Here is an 11,616-nt window from a genome sequence, read left to right as displayed (position 1 = left end):
AAACGGAGTTGCTGAGGGTCTGTGTTCATATCAGAATGCAAGACCGGCAGCCTGATTTCATACATTACTTTGACGTGCGCAGGTAGACTATACTCGAAGGAGGGGGATGCATACGAAGGAACTCCTTCTGGAGGAATGGGCAACTTATTCAGCAGGGGGCTGGAAAGGGGTGATCAGCCCCACTTTCAGGTGGGACCCAAAGTTTTCGTTTTAGCAAGGGTTTCTAAGAGGCCTGGTTGGCAGAGCCAGGGGTCTCCCCAGTCAATTTTAAGCCCTTTTTGAATAAGCGCTTTTTGTTGGTGTGTGTGTGTGTGCAAACTGTACGGGCGACGGGGGTGTGTGTGTCTCCAAAAGTATTAGGGGAAGAAGGCTCCCTGGTCACATCTATGCGCACTAGAGTAGTAAATGTGTGGAACATCCTACCCGATCCTGTTGTTAGTTCCTCTAACCCCCATACCTTTTACCTTAAGGTGTCTACTGTGAACCTTATGAGTTTCTTAAGAGGTCCCTAAGTGGGCGTGCATAAACGCACTAGCAGGTCTACCGTCCCTGTCCTACTGTCCCCATTGATATGTACTCTTTTTATGTGTTTATGTTTTGTTTATTTATATCCATTTATTTCTGCCATTTCTTTCATGCGATTTCATACCTGTTTCCTTGTAGGTGTTGACCAATAAAATAAATAAGTCGATAGATAGAGGTTTATTTCGTAACCATTTGAGGGCATCAACTGGAATAATCCTATTTTAGATCCTGGCCATGACTCATGGGTGTCAGCAGAGGGAAGGGAAGGAGACAAAGGAGGAAATGGTTAAGGCCCCAGCCTAGAAAGTGGGAGGTCGTGAGTTCAGGTCTCGCCTGAGCTATGAAAGCCAGATGAGAGATGGATGGATGGATGGATGGACGGACAGAGACAGACAGGGAGAGTGAAAGAGAGAGGGGGGGGAGAGGGAGAGAGAGAGAGATGATAGATACAGAGATAGAAAGATAATAGACAGGTGATTGATTGATTGAGTGATAAACAGACAGACATACAGACAGAGTGAAAGAGAGAGACAGATGATAGATATAGAGATAAAAAGACAAGAGACAGGTGATGGATGAATGGATAGATAGATAGATAGATAGATAGACAGACAGACAGACAGATAGAGTGAAAGAGAGAGATGATAGATATAGAGATAGAAAGATAAGAGACAGGTGATAGATAGATAGATAGATAGATAGATAGATAGATAGATAGATAGATAGATAGATAGATAGATAGATAGATGATAGATAGATAGGCAGGCAGGCAGGCAGGGATAGATAGATAGATAGATAGATAGATAGATAGATAGATAGATAGATAGATAGATAGATAGATAGATAGATAGATAGATAGATAGATAGATAGATAGATAGATAGTTAGATAGATACAGAGATAGATAGATAGATAGATAGATAGATAGATAGATAGATAGATAGATAGATAGATAGATAGAGGTAGGTAGGTAGGTAGGTAGGTAGGTAGGTAGGTAGGTAGGTAGGTAGGTAGGGAAAGAGAAAGAGAAAGATATGATAGATGTAGAGATTGAAAGATAATAGACAGGTGGTAGATAGATAGATAGATAGATAGATAGATAGATAGATAGATAGATAGATAGATAGATAGATAGATAGATAGATAGATAGAGATAGACAGCCAGACAGACAGACAGACACAGGTAGATAGGAAGAGAAAAAGAGAGAGACAGATGATAGATGTAGAGATAGAAAATAGACAGGTAAGAGAGAGAGAGAGAGATAATAGATTAGATAGAATAGATAGATAGATAGATAGATAGATAGATAGATGATAGATAGATAGATAGATAGATAGATAGATAGATAGATAGATAGATAGATAGATAGATAGATAGATAGATCTATGTCTCCAGCGACAAGGCTGGGTTGGGGTCGGTGGCGATGATTTGGGGGAGGGGGAGTATGGGCCGGCCGGCCGTTTGGGGGAGGGGTAGCGAAAGAAGTCCAGAGAAGGACGTTTGGGGTTGACTAGGCTAACCATGGGAGTCCCACCCCTGCATGGGCTTCGTCCGCGGGGGGCGGGGGCTGGCGGGGGGCGGCGGGAGGGCCCCCGATCCCCCCTTCTCCATCCCTCTGGCGTACAGCCCCCCCCCCACTTTTCCCCCGCGGCGGTGTGGAGGGCGCCCCCCGCTGGGCCTGTGATCTGCAATCCTCGCCTTTGTTTGCTCAAGGAATAGCCCTCCGTTCGGTCTCGGGCGATGCCGGAGCCTATAAAACCCAGCGGGGCTCAGGGCTGGTCCAGAGGGGGCGTCGATTCGCTCTCGGGATCCGCGATGAGCCTCGCCGCGATGAGCCTCTTGGGCGCCCAGGTGGTGCCGCTGCTGTTGCTGCTGCTGCCGCCGCCGCCCCTCGCCCTCGCGTGGCCGGGCCCGGGGTCGCCCGCGGGACCCGCCAAGACCCTCCTGCTCATCCAGCCCGAGTCGACGGAGCCGCTGCCTTCCAAGGGCGCGCAAGGTAAGGAGCTGCTGCCTCGGAGCGGAGCGAGGTCTCCTTCTTCGCGGGATACAGAATAACCGAGTTGGAAGGGACCTTGGAGGTCTTCTAGTCCACCCCCTCTGCTCAAGCAAGAGACCTTATGCCATTTCAGACAAATGGCTATCCAACATCTTCTTAAAGACTTCCAGTGTTGGGGCATTCACAACTTCTGGAGGCAATTTCTGTTCCACTGATTAATTGTTCTCGCTGGTAGGAAGTTTCTTCTTAATTCCAAATTGCTTCTCTCCGTGGTTAGTTTCCATCCGTTTGTTTGCGTCTCGTCTTACTTTCTGCTGCTTTCGACTCCCTCTTTGTAGAATATAGAATAGCAGAGTTGGAAGGGACCTTGGAGGTCTTCTAGTCCACCCCCTCTGCTCAAGCAAGAGACCTTATGCCATTTCAGACAAATGACTATCCAGCATCTTCTTAAAAACTTCCAGTGTTGGGGCATTCACAACTTCTGGAGGCAATTTCTGTTCCACTGGTTAATTGTTCTAACGGTCAGGAAATTTCTCCTTAGTTCCAGGTTCCTTCTCTCCTTGATTAGTTTCCACCCATTGCTTCTTGTCCTGCCCTCAGGCGCTTTGGAGAATAGCTTGACTCCCTCTTCTTTGTAGAATATAGAATAGCAGAGTTGGAAGGGGCCTTGGAGGTCTTCTAGTCTAACCCCCTGCTTAGACAGGAAACCCTACACCACTTCAGACAAATAGTTACTCAATCTCCTCTTAAAAACTTCCAGCATTCACAACTTCTGGAGGCAAACTGTTCCACTGATTAACTGTTCTCGCTGTCAGGAAATTTCTGCTCGGTTCTAAGTTGCTTCTCTCCTTGATTAGTTTCCACCCATTGCTTCTTGTTCTACCCTCAGGTACCTTGGAGAATAGTTTGACTCCATCTTCTTTGTGGCAGCCCCTGAGATATTGGAAGACTGCTATCATGTCTCCCCTAGTCCACCTTTTCATTAAACTAGACATACCCAGTTCCTGCAACCGTTCCTCATACGTTTCAGCCTTCACTTTTGTAGATCGTCCTCTCCCGGCCGCTCTCTCGGAAGAGGCTGGCGGGACCGAGGCGTCTCCAGCTGGCTTTGACGGCTTGAGAGCTTTCCCGGTCGCTGCGCTCCATTCCCCGGACAACCCCGTCGGGGAAAATGCGGACGCGTGGGGGAACTGGGCGCTCCCCCCGCCTCCCCTGGTCCCACCGGCACTTGGAGCCCTGCCAATCTCGGAGGGGCGGTGATGGGTCGGTGATCGCGGAGGCGCGGAGCGTGTGCGTTGGAAGGGCGAGACCCCCGTCTAACCCCGAAGAACGCAGTGCCTACGGGGAACCGCGGGAACTGGGAGCGTCCCGGGAGATGGGGGCGGGGGGGAGGTAAAACTGGTGGTGTGACCGTCGGATGCAATGTTGGAAAAAGGTAAAAGCATCGCTGTTCACCATAACCTGCTCTCTGCACATGCTCAAGTTTCTAGATTTTCACAGTAAGAGAAAGCAATTGGTGCATCTCCCCCAGCATCCCATTTATGATTTAAGGCTTCCATCCTAGTGTCCATGTTTTATTGAGGGAGGGAGGGAGAGGGAGGGAGGGAGGGAGGGAGGGAGGGAGGGGAGGGGGGAGGGAGGGAGGGGAGGGGGAGGGAGGGAGGGAGGGGGAGGGAGGGAGGGAGGGAGGGAGGGGAGAGAGAGAGAGAGAGAGAGAGAGAGAGAGAGAGAGAGAGAGAGAGAGAGAGAGAGAGAGAGAGAGAGTGGGAAAAGGAAAAGAATGGAAGAGGGCTCATGCTAGTGTGTCTTTTTAAATTTGTCGTTTTTATCTGTTGTTAATTTTTCTCAATGTCTGTTTCTGTAAGACGCCCGGAGTCCTCCAGGATTGGGCGGCCTATAAATTAAATAAACAGTTAAACAGTTAACAGTTAAACAGTTAAACAGGTAGGCAGTGGTGTGTGTATGTGTGTGTGTGTGTGTGCATACCGAGAGATACGAAATTGGACTCTAGGAAAGTGGGACTCTGTGTGATTTTTGCACAACCTTCCAAATTCTCAATTTTGTCAGGCTGCAGCCGAAGTGAGGCAGAAAAGAATGAAGCAAGGCATTTTCTAAAGCACAGATGTTTGACACTTGGGGGGGGGGGAGAGAAATGAAGAGCCAGAGTAGGTTGGAGTGTGAGGCAACGTGAAGGAGAGAGAAAGGGGAAATAGAGAAGAGAAGGATGACAGAGGGAAGAAAGGAGGTAGGGAGGAGGAGAGAGGGAGAAGAGGCAAGGAAGCGACGAATAGGGTATAAATGAGTCTCTTTGAGAGTGGGCGGCATACAAATTAATTAAATAAATAAATGTGGTGTATGGAAAGCAGAAGAGCAAATGAGCCTCTTTGGGGATGGATGGTAAGAATATTGAATAATACAAAATAGTGTTGGTTATGATGTAATGCAGAGAATAGCAACTAAAATGATTAGGGGACTGGAGGCTAAAATATATGAAGAACGGTTGCAGGAACTGGGTATGTCTAGTTTAATGAAAAGAAGGACTAAGGGATACATGATAGCAGCCTTCCAATATCTCAGGGGTTGCCACAAAGAAGAGGGAGTCAAACTATTCTCCAAAGCAGCTGAGGGTAGGACAAGAAGCAACGGGTGGAAACTAATCAAGGAGAGAAGCAACTTAGAACTGAGAAGAAATTTCCTGACAGTTAGCATAATTAAATTGCCTCCAGAAGTTGTGAATGCCCCAACACTGGAAGTCTTTAAGAAGATGTTGGATAGCCATTTGTCTGAAACGAGTATAGGGTTTCCTGCCTAGGCAGGGGGTTGGACTAGAAGATCTCCAAGGTCCCTTCCAACTCTGCTATTGTATTGCATTGTATGTGGTTATTTGTATGAAAATAAAAAATCTTATATATAAAGAGAGTGAGGCAAATTGGTCAAGGTCACCTTATTTATACAAGGGATGATTGAGGGAGCTGAGCTGGGAGTGTCCTGGGAGGCAGAGATGGGGGCAGGGGGCGGAGGGGGGGATGTCAATCTGGTGACGTGGCCATGGGATGCAATTTTGGAGAGGCTGACACAGAGAGGACTCCAAAGCACCAGGAGGCAGGGCAAAAAATAACAGGTAGAGAGTCACTAAACAGAGACTCAACTTAGAAATAAGTGGGGGGGGGGTAATTCCTGACACTTAGAAACTTTTAATCCATGGAACGACTTGCCTCCAGAAGTTGTGGGCTCCGATACTGGGAGGCTTTTAAAGAAGAGATTGGACCACCATTTAAATATCTGAAATGGTATAAGGATTTCCTGCTTGAGCAGGGGGTTGGACTAGAGGACCTCCATGGCCCCTTCCCCATCTGCCATTCTGTATTCTGCTCATCAGCGCGAATTGCAACCCTCTCCCATCTTTCCCATCTTTTAACAGGAACAGAGTTGGAAGGGACCTGGGAGGTCATCTAGTCCAACCCCCCTGCTCACGCAGGAGGCCTATACTAGGAATTTCTGAATGTGGGAAGGACCTCCAAGGAGGCGCAGCCAGACCTTCTAAGTTCTGTTAGATCTGCAGTTTAGGGGAGAAAGGGATTTCTGGGGTGAAGCTGGGACAGATTTTTGGAATTAAAATGCAGTGTGGGTGGGAGGGGGAGAGGCAGATGATGTCTGAGTCCCCTTGAAATAAAATAGGTGAGTGCAGATTCTCCTTCATTCTGGCCTCATTTCCCACTTGCTTGTCTTGAGTATTCACACTTGTCTATTTGTTTTAGTGTTAGTTTCTTATTTTCTGCTTTCTTCGTGGGAACGATCCTTGATTACATGTCTCCACAGTGGAGTGCTCCCCTCTGCAGAGGTTTCACTTGTTAAATGCACACTTTTTCTGGATTCACACCATATTCCAAGATGATGGGACGGTGTGAATGCTCTCTAATGGTTTCTTTATTTTTTTTTATTATTCTCTGCGAATCTCTAAGTGCTGTACCTTATGATGCGTGATGAATGCATCTTGTCTTTTTATGTACACTGAGAGCATATCCACCAAAGACAAATTCCTTCTGTGTCCAATCAGAATTGGCCAATAAAGAATTTTATTCTATTCTCCTTTTCTATTTATTCTACTTTCCATTCCATTCCATTCTATTCTATTCTATTTCTATTCTATTCTGTTTTCTATGATATTCTATTCTATTCCATTCCATTCCATTCTTTTTTCCATTCCATTCCATTCTATTCTGTTCTATTCTCTTTTTCTATTCTATTCTCTTTTCTATTCTATTCCATTCTTTTCCTTTCTATTCTATTCTATTTTCTATTTTCTATTTTCTATTTTCTATTTTCTATTTTCTATTTTCTATTTTCTATTTTCTATTTTCTATTTTCTATTTTCTATTTTCTATTTTCTATTTTCTATTCCGTTCCGTTCTGTTCCATTCCATTCCATTCTATTCTTTTTCTATTCCCATTCCATTCTATTCTATTCTTTTTCTATTCTATTCCATTCCATTCCATTCTATTCTCTTTCTATTCCATTCCATTCTGTTCTGTTCCGTTCCATTCTATTCTATTCTTTTTCTATTCTATTCCATTCCATTCTTTTTCTATTCTATTGCATTCCATTCCATTCCATTCTATTCTTATTCTATTCTATACCATTCTATTCTATTATATTCTACTATTCTTTTTCTATTCCATTCCATTCTATTCTATTCTTTTCTGTTCTATTCTATTCTATTTTCTATTCCATTCCATTCTATTCTATTCTATTCTTTTTCTATTCTATTCTTATTCTTATTCTATTCTATAGGCTTCATCCAAGACTAAAGGGGCCAGTTTCACACTGCATTCTTTGCCCAATATATAAAGTATAGTTGTTTATATAAATGCAGCAATGGCTAAACCTTTGGCTGGTCTGGATAGGTGTGTTGTGTGAATGTAGCATAGCTAATCAGTGTCTCAAATACTGGTAATCTTGGTTCAAGCCTCTTTTGTCCATCTGCTTGAATTCCAACTCTAGCAAGGATTTAAAAAAACATTCTCTGGATGTACCAAACAGATGTAGGGTCTTTTGCTTGGGCAGGGGGTGGACTAGATGACCTGCAGGGCTCCTTCCAACTCTGTTAATCTTTTTTTTTTAATCTTTGCTGTCACGCCTGAAGGCAGCACAAGAAGTAAAGGAGGGAAACTTATCAAAGAGACATCCAACCAAGAACTAAGCTTGAGTGAGACTAGAAGACCTCCAAGATCCCCTCCAACTCTGTTTTCTGTTATATTTTAACTTTGATGGTAATAACCAGGTTGGAGAGGAAATCCTTGGGGGAAATTCTGATTCAAAGGAATGCTTCCAGGGGAGGGGGGGAGATAAAAGAGTAGGGACTGTAGGAGATGGCGATTTGGATCAGCTGATTTGCTGTAAATGGACATGGGGAGGGGGGGAGAGTGGGATAACAATAAAGTAGCAAGGAAATTGTTTCCTCTCCAGTTTGGGACTGTTGGGAGGGGAGGGGAGGGGATAGGATGGGTTGGAATAGAATAGACTAAAAGAGTTGGAAGGGACCTTGGAGGTCTTCTAGTCTAACCCCCTGCTTAGGCAGGAAACCCTATACCACTTCAGACAAATGGTTATCCAACCTCTTCTTAGAAATATCCAGTGTTGGAGCATTCACAACTTCTGGAGGCAAGTTGTTCCACTGATTCATTGTTCTAACTGTCAGGAAATTTCTCCTCAGTTCTAAGTTGCTTCTCTCCTTGATTAGTTTCCACCCATTGCTTCTTGTTCTTCCCTCAGGTGCTTTGGAGAATAGTTTGACTCCCTCTTCATTGTGGCAGCCCCTGAGATATCGGGACACTGCTATCATGTCTCCCCTGGTCCTTCTTTTCATCAAACTAGACATACCCATGGTGTAAGAGTGTGTGGGAAGGACCTTGTGAGACAGGATGAAGGTCCAACAGTCTAGGCCAGGGATGTCGAACTCAAGGCCTGGGGAGGCAGATCCAGCCCGCGGGGTGCTTAGTTCTGGCCCGCGGGCCTCCCTGGAGACAGCGAAAGTGTCAGAGTTTTGGCAGTGTGACTAGGTTTATGTGATATACCCAGGAGCAACAACACAGAACCTAAAGACAATTAACAGTGGTTTGTTTACAACTATATACAGAAAAACACATGCAGAAGATAAAACCCCTTGCCATTCAGTACAGACACAAGGAGAGAACTGAATACATGCTGAGAAGAAGAAAACTCTCTAATAGCCACATATATAGACTTGTGTGGACCTCCCAGTGGTGGGTTCCGGATCCTGTTACAACCAGTACGTTGTAACAGGGCCTGGCAGTCACCACATGAAAGCACACAACAGCGCACACATGCGTCCTTACCTCCTGCGACCTTTGCGGCGCTCCAGCTGCTTGGCTAAGCGTCGCGCAGGTGCCGTACGCTTCGTGCGCATGTGCGGAAGCGCCAAAGAGCTCAAATACAGGTAAGGATGGGGGGGGGCCCTCCAGAGCACCATACCGGAATGGTATCTGGTGCTCACCTGTAGGCCTGTACCAGGGCATATTGCCTGCAACCCACCACTGGGACCTTCCATCAGTCTTAAAAGGGTTATACTATAGCTGCAATGAATCAACTTTATTTCATCAGCCTAGCCTTCAGCTTACAAACTACAGCTTACAATCTTACATCAGCTGGCAGCTATTAAATCCTCGTTCCACCACAAAACCGCGGTAGACTAAAGCGCGCTCGACGAAAGCGCGTACCTGACGTCATCACAGCGCGACGAAAACATCACGCTGTGAGCGGTAAAGTTTAAATTAACGCGAAAACCTTACCCTAACCCCCCCAAACCTAACCCTAAACCTTACCCTAAACCTAACCCTTAACCTAACGCTAAACCTAACGCTAACCCTTAACCTAACCCTAAACCTAAACCTAACGCTTAAGGTAACCCTAAACCTAACCCTAACCCTTAACCTAACCCTAACCCTAACCCTAACCCTTACCTTTACGTGAATCAGCTTGCTTTAAAAGCGCTTTTTAAAGTGCCCTTTTTTCTCCGCGGTCGTATTTGTTGCGCTGCTGATGACGTCAGGTACGCGCTTTAATCGGGCGCGCTTTAGTGGACCGCGGTTTTGTCGTGCCACGAAATCCTCAGGGCCTTGACAGGAAGACTGGCCCGCCATGCTTCTGCCAGTGAAAACGGAGCTCAGGAATCCCACAGGCGTCCCCGACACGAGTGACGTCAAGCTAACCATGCCCCCCACCAGCCCACCCAAAGTCAAACACAATCCTGATGCGGCCCTCAATGAAATCAAGTTTGACACCCCTGTTCTAGGTGACGGTATGATAAGCAGCAGCTCACACCGCAGATGGGGGGAAAAAAACATGGCAGCCAGCTTAAGGCACTGGTTTTCTGGTGCACTCAAAACCCTTTTTTTCCTTTGCAGGATGTTATTTCGGTGGCCAGTTCTACACCTTGGAGGATAACTGGCATCCTGATTTAGGGGAGCCCTTTGGCATCATGCAGTGTGTGGTGTGCACCTGCGAACCGGTAAGTGTTATTTGAAGATGCAGGTGAAATTCCGGATAAAAATAAGTTTGGGGGGGGGAGGAGTTTAAAAATATAATGGTTATATATGTATACTTTTTTTTCTTTCAAAAAAAGGAGGATATATGTTAAAATTGAAGATGTTGATTGAAATGAAATTATAAATATAAACATAAAATGGAGCTTGCTCAGAGGCTGAAATACACCAAGTAAATGAGATGCAGAGTGTGGAAGAGAGGAGAGAGGTAAGGGAAGAAGAGAGGGATAGGGAGAGAGGGTAGGGAGAAAGAAGGAGTGGAAAGGGAGAGAGGAGAAGGAGAGAGGAAGGGGAAGTAGACATGAGGATGACAGAAGGAAGAAAGGAGGTAGGGAGGAGGAGGAGAGAGGGAGAAGAAAGCGTACAAATATGGTGTATGGAGAGCAGAAAAGCCAAGAATCGTTCTTGGGGGTTGACGATAAGACGAATTGATGCAAATATTTAATAATATAAAATAAATGTTGGTTATGTAACAGTATAAATGTGGTTATTTGTTGTGAAATGAAAAAAATAAAAAAGTTTTATTTAAAAAAAGGCAGGCGTGCGGTTGAATCGGCCAGATTTCCCAGGTTTCTGGAACAAGGGATCCTGATGCAAATAGTCCTTAACTTACAATAGGTCATTTATGACCAATGGAAGTTACGACACCAGTGGGAAAAAAGTGACCGATGACCATTTTCCACACTTATGACCGTTGCACCATCCCCATGGCCATGTGATTTACATTCGGATGCTTGACATCGTTCATGTTTTTTAAAAAAACATTTTATTTCTACATTTTCAGTTTACATGCATAAATGATTGGTGAGCAGCATATTGTCTGGATCCATTGGCTTACCTAATACTACTTTCCCATTTATAGGACAGGCCCATGTTCAAAATGATTAAGTATCTTCTTTTTCTTTGATCTTTAACGTTAATCTGCACAGTCTAGTTTTTTTTTAAAAAAATTACATCTTCTTCTGTAGTTCTTTCCTCATTTGTCCAGTACTGTGCAAAAACAATTCTTGCAGCTGTGAGGTGTGTGTGTGTGTGTGTGTGTGTGTGTGTGTGTGTGTGTGTTCCACCATAACTCTGGAACTCCTCGAGCAATTTCAACCAAACGTGGTACCCAGATGACTTACTCTCTGGAAAAAAAATACTGAGGGGGTATGACACCACTTACACCCCTTAGAGGTTGTGTTCTGTTATGATACAGCCTATTGTGCCTTAAAATGGTTTCTACTGTACTGCTGTAAAATGGCTTCTACTGTGCAGTGGAGTTGCCATGGTAATGGCTTCCCAGTACTCCACAAGGGGGCTCCCTCTGGTAAGGGGGAAAATCCAACAGTAGAAATTACATTTGGTCCGGACATTTTCCCCCTATAAAGAAATACTCGGGCAACGCCGGGTTATTAGCTAGTAAATTTTATAAATAGTCTTTTCTATTTAGGTTCAGGTTCCTTTAAGTATTGTGATAAGAGCACATAGTCCTCCACTTACAACCTAGTGACCAAAGTTATAACAGAACTAAAAAAAGGGATTTACGACCC

The 11,616-nt window shown here is 45.0% G+C and overlaps 1 protein-coding gene across 1 annotated transcript in view; it reads left to right on the top strand.

Annotated features, from left to right (window-relative positions):
* The first annotated feature begins 2,355 nt into the window (after positions 1-2,355).
* The window catches only part of CHRD (chordin), a 57,580-nt gene continuing 48,319 nt past the window's right edge, over positions 2,356-11,616 (top strand). The window contains exons 1-2 of the mRNA XM_087726127.1: positions 2,356-2,521; positions 9,947-10,050. Coding sequence (XP_087582253.1) covers positions 2,356-2,521; positions 9,947-10,050 — 270 coding nt within the window. The remainder of the gene's footprint in view (positions 2,522-9,946; positions 10,051-11,616) is intronic.

This window comes from Thamnophis sirtalis, unplaced genomic scaffold, assembly GCF_051295495.1.
Source record: "Thamnophis sirtalis isolate CommonGarterSnake01/CBP01778 unplaced genomic scaffold, rThaSir2_p1.2 scaffold_11, whole genome shotgun sequence".
NCBI classification, from domain to species: domain Eukaryota; kingdom Metazoa; phylum Chordata; class Lepidosauria; order Squamata; family Natricidae; genus Thamnophis; species Thamnophis sirtalis.
The sequence above is the reverse complement of the archived record's forward strand: the minus strand, read 5'-3'. Positions and strand labels throughout refer to the sequence as shown.